Below are 19,781 nucleotides of genomic sequence, written 5' to 3'. Positions count from 1 at the left end.
AATCTGAATTAAGAATCTGTAAAAAAATAAAAATCATACTCAACAGCTTTACATGATACGATTACAAAGCAATTAGTCTGTTAATAATAATTAATTCTTTTTCTAATCAATCTCTTATTTAATTGTTGTTTGGGAACGGTAATCCTTTCTACAACCATCTTATCTATTAATCTGTGAATTGCCTTAAGAGTCAAACTGGTCGTTTCTTTTTTTATTGTCTCTTGGATTAAATATTCTGTATTTTGCCTTGTACTTATGTGTACAAACAGTATTTAATTTGAAGATAGAATTTTTGTAGTTTTTAGTAAATTCTTTGTCCTTCTTTTTCCTCGTTTTAACCATCTTTCTAAACAATGGATAACCTGTCGAGTGGATCTATGGATACTAGTTCTGTCGATATTGTTATGCAAGTGAACCAGAATAATACTGAGGAGGAAAATAAATTGTCACCACAAGTAACCACAACAACAGCGTCAACAACAATATCAAACAGCCCTGAAAAAATGATTAAGCCACCAACTATTGGAATGAGAACTCTGCTGGAGTCTATATTAATCAAAACTTTAGGAGTATCTTTATCAACCTTTCGGCTCCAATCTAAAGAACCTTACAACCAATTACTCGACAGTGAGGATATTGCAGGCTATATGACCATCATTGAGGCGGTTTTTATGGATCTAATCAGTGACTTTTCAGCTGCTGCCAGCTCTTCAGATCCTTCAGCTCCAACTGAGGTTTACAATAAATACACTTGGCCTTTATGGAGTTCATCTGAAACTAATGGTACAGCTTATCATTTATCATCATCGTCATCATCATCATCTCTCTCATCTTCATCTTCATTATTATTTTCAAATAATTCAGGTTTAAGATTTTCCAAAGAGATCATTGAAAGTAAAAACGTTGGAACCATCTTGCTCAGATATCTTATGGAATCATATGAAAGATCAGCCGTATTGGAAAAAACATCATTATCCCCTTCTTCAAGCTCTAAACAACTAATATCTGAAATTCGTGGACAATGTGTCAATTTTGCTATTCTTTTGCTAACAAATACTTTTTCACCATCAATCGACTGTGGTAACAGTACTACATCTCTGTTAACGCCATTCATCTTACATGATAGTTGGCCCACAAGTTTTATATTTGATTTGGCTTCAACTGTCTTCAATGAAGATGGTATTGAGGGCAATTTCGCCTCTATCTTCAAACCTTTACTCTTCTCTTTATGGCAAGAAATGTTACAGTATTGTAGCATTACTCATGAAGATCGATATAAACTGCCACTTCATGCTTTGACTGAATTATGTGATATTAAAATTGCACAAAATAGACCCATCTGCAATTTGGTGAGTTTATGTTTTGAACTTTTGTCTTTGTCTAATTTATTAAAAACATTAAATATATACTAATAATAATTTCAATTCCTTTTCAATTTCAGCTAGTGAGAATGGAACACTGGCTCCCGGAGTCTTTGTCCAGTGCGCCTGGTCGCGAATTTGCTAGACTAACATTCATGGCACCTTTTCTACGTTTATCAGTATTCGCAGAAGATGATGTAAGTATTAATTCATTGGAGTGAAAAATTTACGTAAATTCAAATTAATTCTGCGATTACACTCTAAATATTTCATCTTGCTAATCATGAGAGCAGCATATTCACCTCTCTTTCTAACTCACTTGAAGGTCAATTCTCTATGGCCAATAGTATTAATGGCCATAAACTTCTTTTGTTCATTGCTTTTAAAATTTCAGCAGAATCAATCAAGTTCAACGATCTTTATAGAGAACTTTATTTGTTATTATCTCCTTTCCTTTTTTTATACGGGAGCTTAGTCAATGACGTTAATAACATGCTTGAAAGATATATTCTATTTATTTTTTACCAAATTATCTAAAAACTTCCTTTCTCATTAAATGACCATTTTTTTCTTTCCAGCCTCGAATCATAGAGAAATTTTATGGAGAAAGCGTTTTAAAACATGATGCCATCAAGTCGATTAATACTTATCTTCAAAATCATTTGGAATTTATTCGTAAAGAATTGCATAATATTTTTTATGGAATTTTAGTCAACCGATCAAGTAGGGATGGTGCCATGAACTATCTGACCGAAGCTCTGAAACGAAATGAAAAGAAAGCTCAGATGCAAGCAGCCGAGATGAATTTATCTCCGGATGGCTTTTTGCTCAATCTACTCTCAGTTCTACAAAAACTATCTCTTAAAATAAAATTGGACAAAATTGATGTATATTATCCTTACCTGACGGCTAGCAGAGTTGCTATTAAGCCCGATGAAACTCGGTTGAAATTGGCCCCAGCAGAGGCTGAAAAATGGCAAAAACAGTTCGTAATGGAACAACATGGATCTAATTCTAGTGAACCGGCATTTAATACTGAATGTTTTTACTTAACATTAGTTTGTCATCACCTAAGCGTGATACCATGTATAAGACGATACACACAGCGAAAAAGGACCATCACTGATTACAACAGAATGGCTGATGAGTTACAATCTTTCGAGTCAAGTTGGGCTAACGATCCCGCTAATAGCCAAAGACATAAACTGGCCATAAAACATTGGAGAGAACAAGCTCGAAGGCTGGTCAAAGCAAAATACTGTGCTGAAGCAGCCATTTTAGATCAGCAATTATTGAGTAGATGTTTAGCTTTTTACACAATGACTATGAACTTGTTAATAAAAAGTGTTGGATGTGATCCATGCTCTGGTCTTGTTAATCTTCCGCTACCTGATGCAGTTCCTGAAGTTTTCGCTGCTTATCCTGAATGGTACATGGATGATATAGCTGATTTTCTCCTTTTCACGCTTCAAAATGTGCCTCAATTTATTGAATCTGATCCAAATGGTGATGATCTAGCCTTATTTATCGTTGTTTTCATCTGTTCATCACATTGTGTAGCCAATCCATACCTCATTGCTAAACTTATTCAAGTGGTCTTCGTATCAAGTCCTATACTCCATCCAATGACTGGTGGTTTTCATTCAAGAATATTATCCCATCCCCTATCAAAAGCTCATCTTGCTAGAGCGCTGATGAAATTTTACGTTGATGTCGAGAGAACTGGAGCTTCCACTGAATTTTATGATAAATTCCAAATTCGATACCACATAAGTGTAATATTTAAATCACTTTGGGCTAACTCGTATCATCGACAAGCTGTCATTGAAGAATCTGAAACTGGAAATCAATTTATTCGTTTCGTTAACATGCTCATTAACGATACAACTTACCTATTAGATGAAAGTTTGGAATCTTTAAAAAGAATTCACGAAGTCCAAGAAGCTATAGAAAATAAAGAAGAATGGGCTAAACAGCCCTCAGAAACTCAAGCGTCAAGACAAAGGCAATTAGTTAATGATGAAAGACAATGTCAGTCATATTTGACTCTAGCTAGTGAGACTATGGACATGTTCCATTATTTAACTGCTTTCATCCGTGAACCTTTTTACAAACCAGTAAGTTGCTAACCTTTAGAAATTTCCAATAATTTTCAATTACATGCATACATGTACGCACATGTATATTTCATTTTTATTCAACATTTTTATTATAAAACAATTTTATTTCTTTTTTTCTAAAGGAAATTATTGATCGACTAGCTGCGATGTTGAATTATAACCTTCAACAACTATGTGGACCTAAGTGCAAAAATCTCAAAGTCAAAAACCCCGATAGATATGGTTGGTCTCCTAAAAAAGTTTTGGACCAGATAACTGATATTTATTTACATTTAGATTCTGATAAATTTTGTGAGGTACGAAATGTTCGACCCAAACTGATAGTTATCAAGAAATTATCACTATTTTGACTCATTATGTTTTCATAATTCTAATTCTTTCAAATAGGCTATAGCAGCTGATGAAAGATCTTATAGTAAGGCACTATTTGAAGATGCAATACTCCGATTGAAAAAAGCGATGATAAAAACGGAACCAGCGATTTACAAATTCAATGAGATGGCGAAAAGAGTTGAAAAGATAAGAGAAACAAATGTCAATATGGATTACAGTGATGCCCCAGAAGAGTTCAAAGATGCGTTGATGGACACTCTCATGGATGAACCTGTAATTTTACCAAGTGGTAAAATAGTTGATAAATCAGTTATTATACGTCATTTGCTCAATTCAAATACTGATCCATTCAATCGTCAACCATTAACTGAAGATATGCTCGTTATAGGTAAAATTTACTTTAATCAACTAAATAATAGATAATTATTCACTATTAATATTATATTTTTACCGTTTTTTCCTCATTATTTCTTACAGATAGCAATCTTAAAGCCAGGATTGAGGAATGGAAACGATTTAAACAGCAGTCTTTCAAGGAAACTCGAAGTAGTCCTTGATCAATTAAAGTTTTCATTTATGTTTCTCATTTTACACAAAAACTCATCTGAAAAACAAACTAAAAAAATACTTGTTTATTAGAGACATCAGTACGACAGATTTATAAATAATGTTTATTATATACAGAGGCAACCACAATAAATCAAAAGGAAACAAGTCATTGTCTACCAAATCATCTAATTCTTATCAATTTGCAGGAAGATAATTATATTTTGTACTTTTGCAAAAATAACTTTGGCTTATTAATATTATCATTATGATATTCGTATTTGTAATTTGAATCTTGCGCGAATATGTTAAGCCAATCCCAAACGACTGGTTTAAAATGAATGTACTAATCTTAAAACGACAGTAAATTAACTTAGATGACCTTAACTAACTTTTCAATTATTGTCCATTGTTTTATTTTTCGTGATTTCAAAGTGAACCCAATTTCCACCTAAATCTTCCTAGTCAAATGAGTAAGTGATTCAATTAAAGACAGCCCATGTCACATGGGCCATGTGGAACTTTCCATTTCTTTTGTCTTTTCAAAAGAAAGAACGAGAAAGACTTCTTTCTTGTCTTTGTAACAATTTACTAGTTGAAGCAAAGGGTAAATAAGCTACTTCCTTTACTCTTTGAGTTAAAGTCGCGACCTGGTTATAGTTGAAAGTTTAATTTATTTTGTGTGTTAATCTATCTAATGTGCTAAAATAGTTAATCCAGTTAATCTCAACTATACTCGTCAACTATAAATGACACGAAAAAGAGTTACTCAACCTTGTTAATCGATGGGCTTGTTGCCACTTTTTGTACTTCATGGTCAAACGATTTTCTGGTTCAACAATAACTTGACATACGTTTTGTGTTTTTTTTATAAATTGTATTATTTATTATTTACATTATGATTAGAAAATATTAACAACAATAAAAGGTGTAAATAGTAATTGATAAGTGAGCTTTTAGCCCCTTAAATGATTAGAAGAATACATTGTAACATGAAAAGTAAATTGAGATTTGGCGTTTTCCATTCCCATTTTAGTTTTTTTCCACTCTTTTGTTAATTATATTGCTTGGCAAAATTTAATTGGATAGAAGGATAGATTTAACAGTGATTTATCCTCAATTCAATGGTCTGGAATCAGGGTTGATTAACGGAAAAATAGATGGGCAAAATACAGTCAAGAAAGTACAGTTGGTAATATCAAACTAAATATTTTATCAATTGTGGCCACTTACCATCATTACAATGGATCTATGGGGACGGTTTACCTTTTTCACATACCCGTATGTATTGACTTGCGTTTGTGGTTTGATTCAACTCATTTTCTTTGACTGTTAATTGCCTAATGGGATCAATGGGTTTAAACAAGTATTAAATACAACAAACTTAAATGGCGAATGTAAAACGCATTGTTGGTAGGCAAGATTTGGGTTGATTAGATTAGAAGAGAAAAAAATTACAACAAAATAATTAGCAATTAAATGCTAATTGAGATTTTTTGGTATATACATTTTTAACAATTTGTTTTTTGACAATGTGGCATCAATTATTTTGGCTTTAGCCTTTAACGAGATGAAATATTCAAACTTAGGTTAGGGTCGGTTAGGTTAGATTAAGTTGAACAATATTGTTCATAGTCTTTCAACAATTCAATGGCATAATTGTGACTGATTCGAAGAACGTTTTCATTTTCATGAAACACTTTTTGTCCAAGGTTTGAGCTCAAATCGATGTGATTAAGAACCCATTTGGCTTTACTTTGAGCCTGATTGGCAAACTTAATAAGCTTAATTTGATCGTCAACATCAAGCTTATTAAGATGATAGCCTCTCATCAGGATATAAGAACATTTCAGGTTTCCTATTTTAACCAGGTCGGCTTGTTTTTGTTGGGTTTTGATGTTACACAGACCGAGGTCGAAAGGTGTTGCACAAGGCTTGGATACCATTTTACAGGAAAGTCAATAGTCAGGAGACAAAAGACAAAATACAAAATAGAAGAACACAAAAATAAATGCTAACGGAGCTTGTTTAGCTTACAACTTGTAAATGACTCCATGGCAACATGTCTTACTCCTTTTATATTAACCCAGCACCACCAAGCGTAACTCCCTTAAACCTGATTTAACTAGTCTTAACTAACTCAATGCAATATTCAGTAATTGCTTGAATAACCTTGAAGCGTCTATAACAGGACAGGATTTGGGAGTCATTTTGTTAAATACGCATGCGTGAGAAAACAGGAAGCTAGTCATTACGTCTGGTTAACAAAGTTAACCAGATACGAAAACTGATTCTGCGTGGTTAGTGAAGATAACAACATATTAACAATAACTAAAAAGAGTAGTTTGCGCATTTCACTTACTGAAACAAGGTTTTATGGCCAATTATTAATTGGTAATTTGAACAACTTAAGTACCGTGTGCACTCAGTGCTTTAAACAAATGGATTAGTTTCTCTACTTTTATGGCCAACAGAAAAAGCCAACCCAATTAGGGGCATCAAAATATCCCCCTGACGCAGAGTATAACAAGAGGTAGCATGCAATGTTAGCTATTTTTTCGAGATAAGGATAGGGAAAAGGGGCAGAACGCGATGGCGCCACTAACAATCATTTTATTTTTTTGAACTTTTTCTCATCAAAAATTTTTTACATTTATTTTTTGTCATTTTTGCGTCTCTTTCATAATCTCTTTCTCGCTGTTGACTTTCTACCTTTTTATTTTCCTTAGGTATTTTCCTGCTCCTTTTAACGGTTCCCTGTAAACTCGCCACATTTAAGCTTTAAAACAAACGGACAGTCAAACCCTTTTACAACTTTAAAGAAATCTCGCCACTAATTGTTACAGCTGTGGCAAGTAAATTATCAATTTTGATTAAGAAATTCGTGTACAAAGATCAAGCTCAAACTGAATAGATTCAATTTCATATCGTTTTGGTAGCTTTTTGTATTAATTCGAAAAGAGACATTATCGTGCTTCTATCGATTCATTGAAAGAAATGTCCTACAGCATACTTCTGTTGCAAGCTAGGCAGCCAAAAAATTCAACAAAAAGCTATAATGTGTTCAATTAAATAAAAATTCTCGATACAAAAGCTATCAAAATGATATTGAATTGAATTTATTCAGTTTGAGCTTGATCTTTGTACACGAATTTCTTAATCAAATTGATAATTTACTTGCCATAGCTGTAACAATTAGTGGCGAGATTTCTTTAAAGTTGTAAAAGGGTTTGACTCTGTTTGTTTTAAAGCTTAAATGGAGCGAGTTTACAGGACACCATTTTTAACATGGGTTTGGCAAACTAAGATGCGATCTAAAAAGTTTGCAACCAAACGGTTTTTTAGTCATAGACTAGACACTCTGGCACCATTTCTAGACTACAGTGTTAGTTGAATTATAAGGATCCTTTTGATATATTTTTTCATAAATTAATTCAGTATTAATTCAGAAAATCGACCTTAAACATTGTGATAAACGTACATGTAAATTGATTTCACAACTAGTCTCTAAGTATCATGAACTTTCTTTGTATCAATTTGGTGAAATTCTTGAGGCTGTAGAAATTTCAGAACTCAATGTTTATCAGGTAGACAAAAGACTCAGGAATGGTGAAAGAATGAAAATTATGAAAATTCTGGTCAAAGGGCCAAAAAAATGGATTCGAAATTTGTAGCGCGTTTTTTAACATTGTCTCTGGATCGGCTCAATATCAGCTGACTTAGGCCTAAAAATTCAATTCTAGTTTGTCTTATTGTCAATATTTAATGAAAAAGCACAAAACAAAAGGCTGAAAACGTAGAGATAAGTCCAAATCAGCGCCCGAACAAGAAGAGAGGTTGCAAACTTTTTATGTCGCACCTTATTTTTAAAAGAGCTCATTCAAAGTCCATTTAAGAAAAGATTTCGTATTTAATTACAATGAATAATATAGCAAATTAAAGAGTATAGTTTTGTGATTAAAAGGCTGCATTATTTGTCTCTCCACAACATCCCAAACTTGCTGAAATTTCCAAATCTTTATGAGGACTCTCCCAGGTCGCCCTTTAATTTTTTCATCAAAAATATCAATAAGTTCTGGGAACTTTAACTTACAGCATTTCTCGATGACTTTAGACAAGTTCCCACAATGTTTAGTCGGCTTCTCGAAATGTTTAGACAAAATCTTAAGCCGGTCATAAAACCGCTTACTCTTCTCAAAATGTTTCGAGAAGCCGACTAAACATTGTGGGAACTTGTCTAAAGTCATCGAGAAATGCTGTAATTATTTATCTGGGATTGGCTTTTTCCACCACTTTTTTACCGTCTTTTCACCACATTGTCCACCACCCGAATCTAACACATCCATTATCTGTCGCCATCATATCCCAAAAGTGGTCAACAATTTGGTGGATTTTGGTAAAATGTTTCTTAGTATGCGCTTGATTCATGAAAGTTGAGCCTTTATGCTAAATTCTGAAAAAAGAATTCAAATTATTGTTTCATAATGGAGTTTTATCGCTTTTAATCAGAGATTACTGTTAAGTTAGTGACTTGAACGCACTCAAACTCATAATTACAGCATTTCTCGATGACTTTAGACAAGTTCTCAAAATGTTTAGACAAAATCTTAAGTTGGTCGTAAAACCAGTTACTCTTCTCAGAATGTTTCGACAGCTCTCATATTGTTTAGTCAAGTTCTCAGAGCATTTAGACAAAAAGAGTTTTCAAACCGTTTGATATGACATTCACAATTTTTGGTCGATGACCATCAATAATCTTATTAATAGGAACCTCTGTTGGTACAATTTTCGGACATATTAATTGAAAAACTAAAAAACTTATATTTCAAATCCACCTCTGATTGCTTCTGCCTTTTCAATTCGGTTTGAGAAACCCGTTTGTCTAAATGCTCTGAGAACTTGACTAAACAATATGAGAACTGTCGAAACATTCTGAGAAGAGTAACTGGTTTTACGACCAACTTAAGATTTTGTCTAAACATTTTGAGAAGTCGACTAAACATTTTGGGAACTTGTCTAAAGTCATCGAGAAATGCTGTATTATAGCATGGACAATATACATAATGCTTGAAAAAAATCATCATGAAAATGAATCCTTAGGAAAGCAATCAGAAATGCACGAATTAACACTGTATCTCCATAGATTATTGCATAAAAATCGATGGAAAACAAAAGTTATTCTCGCGCCAAGGATTCATTTTTATGATTGATTTTTTAAGCATTTTGTCTATTGTCCAGCTATAATAATTATGAGTTTGACTGCGTTCAAGTCACCGAAATTCAAGCAATTCATACTTTTGCTTGCATTTGCAACAAAGTTCACGAGCAATTCACGAACAGCCAGTACCCAGTATACCATTTTTTATTTTGGGCTAAATATGAGAAAGTCTTATACAATAGCCTTGTGACAGAGCGGACGACAGTGGAAACTCTTACTCTAAAAATCAAGGCTGAGTGACTTTTGGTTCAAGACTTGTCGAATCAAAAGTCGGTCGATTGCTTTTATTAGGTAAACCCAAAAGTCTCCGACTAATTTGCTAATGATTAATTGCCATATTTTTTATTAAATTGTTTCGAATTTTCTAAAATAAATAATCAATATTTTTTCTTTAATTTGCACCCAATTTCATGATTAAACACATTGATAACATACTTTTATTTTGATTTAATTAATTCGTCATTTTTTGAAAGTTTTAAGTTGCAAGTTGAATTGTCGATTAAAAATGATCAACGATTCAGAACTAATAGCAATTTAAATCAACTGAAAGCTCAAATTCCATATTATCACTGATAATTGAAATTGAAAATTCAAATCATTGCCATTTAATAATTTTAGCATAATTATAATAAAATTTCATATAACATTGAATCTCCACATAAAGGATACTTTTACATTTTTGTAGATTTTGAAGGACAATTTTTTCAAAGCTCTCAGGTCGTTTTAGGTCATTCGTTTATTTGACCTTCAAACGACTTATGAAGTTCCTTTGCGAATAGCCCAATTTTTCATCGCTATAAGTTTATCTCTGCAAAAGTATCAAGAACAACTGATATGAAGATATCGTTCTCGAAGCATTTTCGAAGCAAGGTTTGAAAGAAACTTGTGTAGCTCCTCATAAGTTTCTTTCAAATCTCCTCAGAGAAGACTTTTGACTTTTTATTTCAATTTTTTTTTCAAAGCGAAAAATGTTGGGCTATTCAAAAATGACCTTAAGGTCAAAGGACCTAGGAGGTCAAATGAATGAATGACCTTAAGTGACCTTAAAACTTTGCAAAAATTGCCCTTCGATTCTCAAAAGCATATTTTTCAAATATAAGAAAGCAGTATGTTTTGTTAGTAAGTTGAAGTAAATGAGACTGAATTGCCCTGTATTTCTAGCACCATGGGTGTCAGAAAATTTTTCAATAGTTAGTTGGACAAAAATACTGTTTTTATCAAAACGGCAACTCTTTGCATGTTGCATGAAATTTGATCAGGAATTACAAGGATTCAATTTTGTCCCATTTGCGAAATTGTTATTGATACTAAAATAATTGTGAGTAAAATCATGTAAAAAACCGAAGAAGCGAAAAGCCGCAAATTTTGAGTTTCTCTGAATTTCTTATTTATTCTTAATCAAGTAACCTAATGAACGATTTAGCGACATCACGTGTTTTCTGATTTTGTGGAATGACATATTGAGTTGATAAACGAAAGTAATTCGAATGCATTTTGAAGTTACAGTGTTAGCATTTAAACGTCGTCAGGTCATTATGAATCACAGTTGCCATTTATTTTAATGCAATTTATAATCAAACATGATGTAAAGCTATTGAGCTTCAATTTTCCTGTACAATCTTTACTGGCTCATTATTTGAGTTTTGGGTGATGAATTTTTGTTAGTTTCGATTTCCTGTGACCGACAGGAATAACTTGTTCATCAAACTGGTGGATCTGTTAGATTCGGCGGTGGATAATCTCAAAAAAATTGTTTGAAATGTGATGAAAAAAGCCACTTGTGGTGGACAATTTTGTTGAGAAAAGTCTCTTTAAAAGTGATGATGTTTGATTTGGTGGTGGATAAAGTGGTGCAAAAAGGCCGGTCCCTGAAAATACTAAAAGTCAACTAAACAAGTGAATTGGTTTCTTCATTTATCAAGCGAGTCTCCCTTTTGTCCAAAACTGTCTCTTCATTATCAAAAGCAATACAGTTTAAAAATTCGCACCTCGGTGTCCAGTCTTTTCATTGTAAAAACTGATCTTCATTGTGAATGTTTGGTCTTTTCAATCAAAATCACTGTATTATGAGCAACTCGGAGGGTGGATATAAAGTCACTCTGCAATATTGAGACAGACTCAATGAAATTGCATCTGAATAATCTTATCATGCACTTTTAGTTTCTGTCTGTAAAAAACTTTTGCTATTTATGAACTTTTCATTTTTAATTATTTACAAGTTATACTCACATGTGTTGTTATTGAATATTCTGGAAATATCAATTTCAACGTGAATAATTGTTGATACTGGCAAACCATTATTTTGTAAAACGTTACATGTTTGGTTATTTAATTATCTTTTAAACCAGGAGATCATTTTACATAAAGAAAAGTTGGATGTTCAAGTGAATTTTATGATAGGCAATTAGTTTTAACTATTTTCATTGTATAATGGATTTATATTTAAATTGAAAGTCTCAAGTCCAGGTTAAGATAGGTTCAAAAATATCAGCTGTCTTTTTAACATCATATGTTTCAAAGCACATTGGTTGCCAATGATTGGTATCATCTGGATTGTTGTTTCTTTAACGTGATGTCTTGGTTTTGTTATTTTAGATAATCTTTTTTTTATAATTAATTTACTTTCAATTGATTGATTTTCATTATCTAAAATACTGTCTATTTATCTGGAAAAAATGAGCAAAATATCACTGAAAAAGTAAGTTTCGTTTTTTTTCTCTTCCTAAATGCTTAATAATCGATCCATTGTTTTACGTTGCTTTTTCTTCACAATAGGAGTTTGTTAACTTTCGTGCAACTTCGTAAAGGTGTTTATAATGAGATAGTGAATCACAAACAGTTAGAAGGAATTAGATGGAAACGATTTCCTGGTATCAATAAGTATTTGAAAGGTTTCCGTCCTGGTGAATTGACAGTATTAACTGGGCCAACAGGCTGTGGAAAGACAACCTTTTTGTCTGAATATTCTTTAGGTAGTTCATTCCTCGATTAATCTAAATGAAACCATCTTATTAAAGTAAGTTCCTACAGAACAGGAACTCTTCTCTTCGTAAGAAATAAACATTTAATTATTCCGTTTTCTTTTCCTTGTCTAGATCTATGTCTTCAAGGCGTACCCACTCTTTGGGGCAATTTTGAGATCCAAAACACTCGTCTGTGTAAGGCTATGATGAACCAACTTGCTCAAAAGCAGCTAAGTGCTAATTTACAGGAATTTGATCACTGGGCCGATAAATTTACTGAATTACCAATGTATTTTATGAATTATCATGGAGCTGAAGCCTTTGAAAATGTCTTAGCAACCATGAAAGAAGCGGTTACCAACCATCAAGTTAAGCACGTTATAATTGACAATTTACAATTTATGATGGGAACTAGAAACAAGAAGTATTTTCATCTTGATAGATATGAATATCAAGATCATGTTATTGGTTCATGTAGAAGTTTTGCAACCGAAAAAGAGTGCCATATAACTCTTGTTATCCACCCAAGGAAGGAAGATTCAGGAGAGTTGACCTTAAATTCAATTTTTGGCGGAGCAAAAGCAAGTCAGGAAGCTGATAATATACTTATTTTTCAAGTTGAATGGAAAGGTAATACAAGGCAAAGGAAGTATTTACAAATAAGCAAAAACCGGTATGATGGTGATTTAGGAAGTATAACTCTTAAATTCAATAAGGAAACTCAAGGTTTCGGTACGAGTTCTAGTAAATCAAATCAAGTTACTGACGATATTCTTATTGATTGATCGTAAACTCGGCTTAATTTATCTTGAGCAATATTTAATCAACTTGTAACGATATGGTTAACAAAAATCCAATCAAATTACAATTTATTGTTCAATATTGTTTTTTTTTGCATATATTAATAATATTAATTGAAAATAGAAAATTTAAATTTATTGATAAGTCATATGACATTTTATAGTCCTGAGCTTGAGTCATTCAAAACTGTCAAGAAGACTTTTGACGAATGTAGTATCAGCATATATTTCAGTTTCAGGATTTTGAGCTAGTCCAGACAGTGGAAGCTCGGCTGAATACTGGAAACTGTCAAGACACGCAAGATCCTCGTCTTTCAATTCTATAAATTCTTGAGAATAATAATTGTTATAGTTGTGATAATGTAGTTGCTGGGACTGCGTCAAAGGAAATCGTTGGTACTGCGTCTGTGGATGAAGCTGTTGATTTTGGTGAGATAGATGGGATTGATGAGATTGATGAGACTGATGAGATTGTTGAGTTTGGTGAGTTTGGTGAGTTTGGTGAGATTGATTAGGTTGAATGTGATTTTGAAGAACATTGTGGTGTTGAACTTGTTGAAATTGTGTCTGCCGCTGATATTGTGACTGCGGATGTTGAGGCTGCATGGACTGATGAGGCGGATGAGACGGCAAGGGTTGATGAGACTGTAAGGGTTGATGAGGCTGATGAGATTGAATAGACTGATGAGATTGAATAGGCTGATGAGATTGAATAGGCTGATGAGGCTGGAGAGGCTGAAGAGGCTGAAGGGGCTTGTTCGTAGCTTGCTGAAATCCTTGAGTATTGTACATATTATTGTTTTGAACATTATTTAAGAGCTGTTGATGATTCGGCTGGTTCTGTTGTTGCATTTGTTGGGGCTGTTGAAGTTGCTGATGCTGATTCTGGTACTGGAATCGCTGTGGCATGTGTTGTGGTTGAAGATGTTGAATTTGTTGTTGTTGCATTTGATGATGTTGCTGTTCTTGCTGCTGCGACTGTTGTTGTTGTTGTTGTTGTTGTTGCTGCTGCTGCTGTTGTTGTTGCTGCTGTTGTTGTAGTTGTTGTTGCTGCTGCTGCTGCTGTTGCTGTTTTTGTTGTTTTTGCTGCTGTTGTTTATGTAGTTGTGACTTGCCCTTAGAGTTATTATTGTTGTTAGAAATTTGTTTCTGTAGTAAGACTACTTCTTTTCTTGACTTATCCACACGAGCATCTAATGTAGCTATCGTAATATTTCGAAAATGAAAAGAAAAGAAAAGAAATGTTAATTTAAAGTAATTTTATACACAAAAAATTCTACTCACCAAAATGGCGTTTCATTCTTTGGTCATGATGATCACGATAACCATTAAATCTACTCTGTAGGTTGAAAATACGCTCATTAGGCTCTGACATTGTTGGAATTAATAAATCACAATAAAATCAGGAAGGTAGATCAAGGGAGTCAGATGGTTTTTTGGAAATGAGATCAGACGTTTCAGAGTCATAAACTGACCCAAATCAAATCTTGCATTTGGGCGCAGGCGCAAAGTGAGTTTATTTTCAAATTATTCCGTTTTGAGTTTCGAAATGTTAAAAGAGCCGTCAAAATGCTCTGAGCCATGATGAGTGAGCCGCTATTGTATCCTTTTAAAAAAAAGCGCCACTTTCAATTCAGTCTCTTTGTTTCTCAAATCATTTTTAAAAGATTTACTAACCTGAAATTTTCTTGATGCTTGGTGGATTCAGTTATTTCCAGTTCAAACTTGATTCAAAGTTGATTTTATAGCTAATATAGAATTTAATTTGAGACAATCATTTTATCTAGGAACCAAAACATCCTTTTCTATTAACATTCTTCATCTGACCTTTTCTCTTTTTTCCTGCTTTCTTTCATTTTTTGATGTACACAACTATTTATGATGATTGTTAATATAATTACATTAACCTCTATCTCTGGCAGATTCATCTTCACCAAATTAAGGTAAGAACACAAAGATTTATTGAATAAAAAAACTTGATGTTGTTGCAGTCGACACTGTGATTCAATGATCCATTTATTCATTGTAAGCCTATTTTTTTTCTTCAACCAAATTCTCTCCATTCTTTTAGATAGTCATGTTGATTTGGCAGATATTTCAGAATGGATTGAAAATTATTGAACGCTAAATCCAGAGAGATATCCACAGGTCGTCAAAGACAATCTTAGGAAAGTGTTGGCAATTTGTTGAAAATGGCAAATTTTTGACAAAGAATTGGATTCTTTTTGGAAATTTTCATCCTATGCAGTTCATTCTAATGCTGAAAATGAAATAAAAAGTAGGACAAATATCAGGGTATTTGAACATCGCGGGTCTGATCAAGTTCAGTCTTCTATTCCATAAGTCCAATAATCCGTAATTTCAACATAACCGACATCGATATGAAAGCTTTTCTTGAAAACGTTGATCGCTAAATGGACTATCTACATTTAAGGCAAAATTAACGTTTCTCTACGAAATTTTTGACATCAATGAAACTTGGAGCTTCTAATCTATTGATTGAACCATTAACTGAGTCAAGATTTTATAAGATTGTGAAAGACTGTCCTGTAGCATCGGGTTTAGGCTCACTTCACAACCTTTCCAAAGTCCGATTAAAACCTTTAGAGCGAATTGTGGAACTCAGTTGACAGTTTAAAGCTTTTAAAGGTTTAGACGTTTTTCACTTCGAAGCAGCTGATTGGCTCAAGCATGGTTTTGAATCTCTGTCATTTAATTGGCGTTATTGGGTTGAAAGCTCTAGAAATAGTTGAAACAAAAACTCATTTATTTCTCGGTCAAACTTGATTAGTCCAAACACTTCAATACAACTTTACTTTGTAATATGTCTATTAGTTGAAGACAATCATCGAAATAACATGTTTTAGTTAAATAGTTATTTTATTATTTAATAATATAAATCTTGTTTCTCTTTATCAAGATTAACATGTGAAAATTGTTTTGTATGAGAGTCAAGATGAACATTTTATGCTCAATTTAGGTTTTTTTACAACTGACTGTTGACTAAACCTGGATACAAGAGATAAATTTGTGAAAATAAAACAATAGTTTAAATTATCATTTGTTTCTTACTTTTTTAAACTTAATTTAAAGCTTTAGCCATTAACTAGAAAATATTTGAAAAGCTCCGATGTAGTCAATAATTGGAGTAAATTATGATTGTAAAAGTTAAAAATAAAAATGAAACATTAAAAATTAAAATTGAATAATATAGCAAATTCAAGCTAAAATGGCATATCTGTAATAATTAGGAACGATAATCGATCTCTTAGAGAAGCCAGCTTGATTATTAGCTATTTGAGCTCTGTAGTCATTGTTATTGAAAGCAATTGGATTAGCTAATCGGATTGGTTCATTGTTAAACACAATTCTCTTCAGATAAGGTAATTGATGGATAAAATTCTCGTTATCATTACCATTTAGCTGATGTCCATTCAGTCCATTGTTTACCAAATGACCCTGTGGCAACTGTAAGTTGTGAGGTAATTTAACAATGAAATGCCTTTCTCCGTTGTTCATGTTGTGTCCTCCATAAATTTGGTTGTTTGGGTTCAAGTGTTTCATTGGCTATCATAAAATTCATGGTGTAAATGAAAAAAAAGAGAGAAAATGTTTTAACCACTTATTTGAATAGCATATTCAGGTTAATTAATTAGATTTACCAACCTGATTTTGCACAGCATTTTGGTTCCATCTGGGTTGATTATGATTCATCTGATGTTGATATTTTTGATTTGGCACCATTTCAGGAAACAAATTTCCATTTATCGGTTGATTCTTCTCAGGATTGACAGTTGTTTGTCCATTCATCATATTTGGCTGGCCATTTGCTGGATTCATGTTAGGAGATTGGACTTCGTAGAAACCTTTGTTATTTTGATAATTGTTGCCATTAGGTGGTTGAACATGTGATTGGTTAACAGATTGACCAGAATTGTATTGACTATCAAATTGTTGATCTCCATTAGTTTCACTTTGATCATCACTATCAAAGGTATCCTCATTAGGATCAGCAAAATCCTCTTCATTTTCACTTGCATATCCAGTCTCATATGGCTTTCCTTCATCGACACTGTTTCCATTGTTTCCTCCTGAGTATCCTGAATAGCCTTGATTGTATTCACCACCTTCACTTCCCCAAGTGTCTTCCAATGATTTGGCATGGAGACTTATAGCTGGCAGTTGAATATTCATTGGTTTAGGTCTGGAACCTTTAATAACTGCTGTTATCTGCATTTTTGGTAGAGACATTGAGGGCAATTTGAAGCTTAAAGCTGGTAAATTGACACCAAAATTAACTTTTAGCTTAGGACTATGTGAAGCGTCAGTGATGATGATAAACTGAATCAACGAGAGCAGAACAAACGAAGTTAGATAATTCATTTGATGGTTGGACATGGTTTGTGAATTCAAAACAACGAGATTTTAAAAGATCGAAGAGTAGATGAAAATGAAAAGCAGATTTCCTTTTAATCCTTCAATGGAAAAAGTTCATTGGTTTCCTTTATGAATTGACCCAATTTCTGGATAGACTGCTGATGATTTTAAGATGAAACTAATAGATTTAAAGTGAACGTATTCAAAGGTTAACATGTACAGTTAGGTGATGTTGACTGGACTGGTTGGCCAAATGGTGTGAGGCAAACGAAAGTGTATGATGAAGATGTTAAGGGTAAAGCTTTAAAATGATAAAAAAAGATGACGGGTATAAGGAGAAAGATGAAGATGGACTTATTTCATGTAATGAGGAAAAGTTTAAACTTTGAATGCGAATAAGATTTGCTTCTTGTTTTCCGACTAAAGTGAAAGTTTGTGGTGATTTTTTTTTGATGATCTGAAAATAACTTGTTGTCCATTCTTTAAACAGAATGAGATGATAATCAGGTAAGTAATAATAGTAGAGAATAATAATGATGATGAGTGAAATGTTGTTTCTTGTTCATTTGAATAGCAGCTTATTAAGGTGATCCGGGAAACAACAGTTCACTGTTTTACAAACAGGTAGTGGAAGAGTAAGAGGTGAGTGTATAAAAATAAGAACAAGTTGACCAGTTGATGAGTAAGCAGACATCTTATTGTTAACAATCAATGTTCACTTGGAGAGGCTACTAGCGACTCGATAAACAGTCCAATTCAAGGTTTGACTTAATCTTTGAACCTTACTCTTTATGGTGATTGCTTTCATCGTCATTATTATCAACAGGAACTTCATCATTTCATCTAATTAAAATAATAATGTCCACTATTTAGACAGTAATAAATTTCCTGCCAATTATTGCTGTTTAAGCTTAGCTTTAATCACCAATTTAACAACGCAAAATACTCAATTAGATGGAAATTTCTGTCTTCATATTGAACACATTTTACTTTCATTTTCTTGCCAATTAATTCAACATTAAGTATTCTAAAGTGTTCCACTTTTCTGGTTCCTTGAAATAATTATGAAGATTCTCTTTTAACAGCCGGTCATTCCACTCTGATATACATTTTCAGTAATTCCCTGGTTTTGAGTTTTGATTATCCAGTAAATTGTTTCGCTGCCATTTAACCAAGCCAATGATGGAATAAGATAGATTATGTTTAAATTGTAACAATTTAGATTTTCTTTTAATGATAAAATCACTTCCTTTATTCCATTGGATCAGAATATAAACCAATTTAATGTTTGAGATCACTTTTAATTCAACCTAAATTGTTTCAGGTAACAAAGTGAGGCAAGGAATATGGAAGTTGGTGAAAATCAAATTAGCGACATTTTCAGACACATCCATACAAAGTCATTATCTCATTTAAATTAAATCAAAACTACATTGAAAATAACGTTTAATCATTTGGGTGGTGGATTTGTGACACCGGGAGGGATGCGAGTCATTCCAATTACGATATTAGGCTTGAATTTCCTCAAATCCTTGGCAGGCGTTATTTCCATAGTTGGATGAAGATATTTTCTACGAATCCTTAATCTTTGACCAACTTTCATTCTATAGTCAAATGGTCCGGGAGGACAGGTACCGATTATATAAGCTTCCTCTTTTTTCATGAAAGGCTTCCCTCTCCGAGTCCTATGGGTAACGAGCCACCTATCTCTAATATCCACCTTTCGTTCAATTTGTTTGTGCCTAGGCCAAGTTGGACATAGAACATACCAATCGTCTTCAACTTTTTTAAAATAACAATCAGGACATCGAAGAGTTAACATATCCTTATGTTTAAGTCCACGGATTTGTTGATGATTAATGGCAGCGACTAGAGGTTGAACACATGGTCTTAATAAATTGAATTTGCAATTGACCAAATTCATCGAATTGAATAAATTTGCTCTCAAAGCAACTACAGCTGTTTTCAAAACTTGCATCTTAATGGTGCTAATTAGAAAAAACAAACAAAACGAAACTAATTAATGAAAAAAATATAAACAAAATTTGTCTTAAAATAAAGAC

General features: G+C 33.0%; 5 protein-coding genes and 1 long non-coding RNA gene across 7 annotated transcripts; 3 read left to right on the top strand and 3 right to left on the bottom strand.

Annotated features, from left to right (window-relative positions):
* The first annotated feature begins 37 nt into the window (after positions 1-37).
* Positions 38-4,747, top strand: Ube4B (Ubiquitination factor E4B). Of its 2 annotated transcripts, XM_015931642.2 has the most exons (7): positions 38-783; positions 865-1,349; positions 1,442-1,558; positions 1,940-3,478; positions 3,604-3,777; positions 3,869-4,202; positions 4,292-4,747. In XM_015931642.2, exons 1-7 carry the CDS (start codon positions 354-356, stop codon positions 4,369-4,371), a joined length of 3,159 nt encoding a protein of 1,052 aa, XP_015787128.1. In that variant the 5' UTR covers positions 38-353; the 3' UTR covers positions 4,372-4,747. The 2 variants fall into 2 exon arrangements, with proteins under 2 accessions (XP_015787128.1, XP_015787121.1); XM_015931635.3 differs by having other exon boundaries at positions 38-1,349.
* A 6,716-nt stretch (positions 4,748-11,463) lies between these two features.
* Positions 11,464-13,469, top strand: mtDNA-helicase (mitochondrial DNA helicase). The gene is made up of 3 exons (XM_015931668.3): positions 11,464-12,276; positions 12,354-12,550; positions 12,674-13,469. Exons 1-3 carry the CDS (start codon positions 12,254-12,256, stop codon positions 13,324-13,326), a joined length of 873 nt encoding a protein of 290 aa, XP_015787154.1. The 5' UTR covers positions 11,464-12,253; the 3' UTR covers positions 13,327-13,469.
* Positions 13,384-14,813, bottom strand: LOC107364312 (uncharacterized). Its single transcript, XM_015931653.3, has 2 exons — positions 14,626-14,813; positions 13,384-14,543 (listed from the first exon to the last, which is right to left on the bottom strand). Exons 1-2 carry the CDS (start codon positions 14,714-14,716, stop codon positions 13,519-13,521), a joined length of 1,116 nt encoding a protein of 371 aa, XP_015787139.2. The 5' UTR covers positions 14,717-14,813; the 3' UTR covers positions 13,384-13,518.
* Positions 14,814-15,141: 328 nt separating this feature from the next.
* LOC112539520 (uncharacterized) lies at positions 15,142-16,401 on the top strand. Its single transcript, XR_003083401.2, has 2 exons — positions 15,142-15,284; positions 15,413-16,401. It is a non-coding gene; the product is annotated as an uncharacterized LOC112539520 (long non-coding RNA).
* On the bottom strand, positions 16,203-19,778 carry LOC107364323 (uncharacterized). Its single transcript, XM_015931664.3, has 2 exons — positions 17,008-19,778; positions 16,203-16,908 (listed from the first exon to the last, which is right to left on the bottom strand). Exons 1-2 carry the CDS (start codon positions 17,737-17,739, stop codon positions 16,561-16,563), a joined length of 1,080 nt encoding a protein of 359 aa, XP_015787150.2. The 5' UTR covers positions 17,740-19,778; the 3' UTR covers positions 16,203-16,560.
* On the bottom strand, positions 18,921-19,778 carry mRpL36 (mitochondrial ribosomal protein L36). Its single transcript, XM_025162109.2, has one exon. It carries the CDS (start codon positions 19,694-19,696, stop codon positions 19,169-19,171), a length of 528 nt encoding a protein of 175 aa, XP_025017877.1. The 5' UTR covers positions 19,697-19,778; the 3' UTR covers positions 18,921-19,168.
* Positions 19,779-19,781: the final 3 nt, after the last annotated feature.

The sequence above is a fragment of the Tetranychus urticae genome, chromosome 1 (genome assembly GCF_039701765.1).
Source record: "Tetranychus urticae isolate SD_2017Ah chromosome 1, NJAU_TeUrti_SD_1.0, whole genome shotgun sequence".
Lineage (NCBI taxonomy): Eukaryota > Metazoa > Arthropoda > Arachnida > Trombidiformes > Tetranychidae > Tetranychus > Tetranychus urticae.
The sequence above is the reverse complement of the archived record's forward strand: the minus strand, read 5'-3'. Positions and strand labels throughout refer to the sequence as shown.

Excerpts from the sequence above, each read along its gene's own strand:
- Ube4B (XM_015931635.3), top strand. The coding sequence starts at position 354 with ATGGATAACCTGTCGAGTGGATCTATGGATACTAGTTCTGTCGATATT. Across the intron at positions 1,350-1,441 it reads ATAGACCCATCTGCAATTTG|CTAGTGAGAATGGAACACTG; the intron begins GTGAGTTTATGT and ends TTTCAATTTCAG. Across the intron at positions 1,559-1,939 it reads CAGTATTCGCAGAAGATGAT|CCTCGAATCATAGAGAAATT; the intron begins GTAAGTATTAAT and ends TTTTCTTTCCAG.
- mtDNA-helicase (XM_015931668.3), top strand. The coding sequence starts at position 12,254 with ATGAGCAAAATATCACTGAAAAA. Across the intron at positions 12,277-12,353 it reads AGCAAAATATCACTGAAAAA|GAGTTTGTTAACTTTCGTGC; the intron begins GTAAGTTTCGTT and ends TCTTCACAATAG. Across the intron at positions 12,551-12,673 it reads TTTGTCTGAATATTCTTTAG|ATCTATGTCTTCAAGGCGTA; the intron begins GTAGTTCATTCC and ends TTCCTTGTCTAG.
- LOC107364312 (XM_015931653.3), bottom strand. The coding sequence starts at position 14,716 with ATGTCAGAGCCTAATGAGCGTATTTTCAACCTACAGAGTAGATTTAAT. Across the intron at positions 14,544-14,625 it reads AAGAATGAAACGCCATTTTG|CTACATTAGATGCTCGTGTG; the intron begins GTGAGTAGAATT and ends ATATTACGATAG.
- LOC107364323 (XM_015931664.3), bottom strand. The coding sequence starts at position 17,739 with ATGTCCAACCATCAAATGAATTATCTAACTTCGTTTGTTCTGCTCTCG. Across the intron at positions 16,909-17,007 it reads AAAATGCTGTGCAAAATCAG|CCAATGAAACACTTGAACCC; the intron begins GTTGGTAAATCT and ends ATTTTATGATAG.
- mRpL36 (XM_025162109.2), bottom strand. The coding sequence starts at position 19,696 with ATGCAAGTTTTGAAAACAGCTGTAGTTGCTTTGAGAGCAAATTTATTC.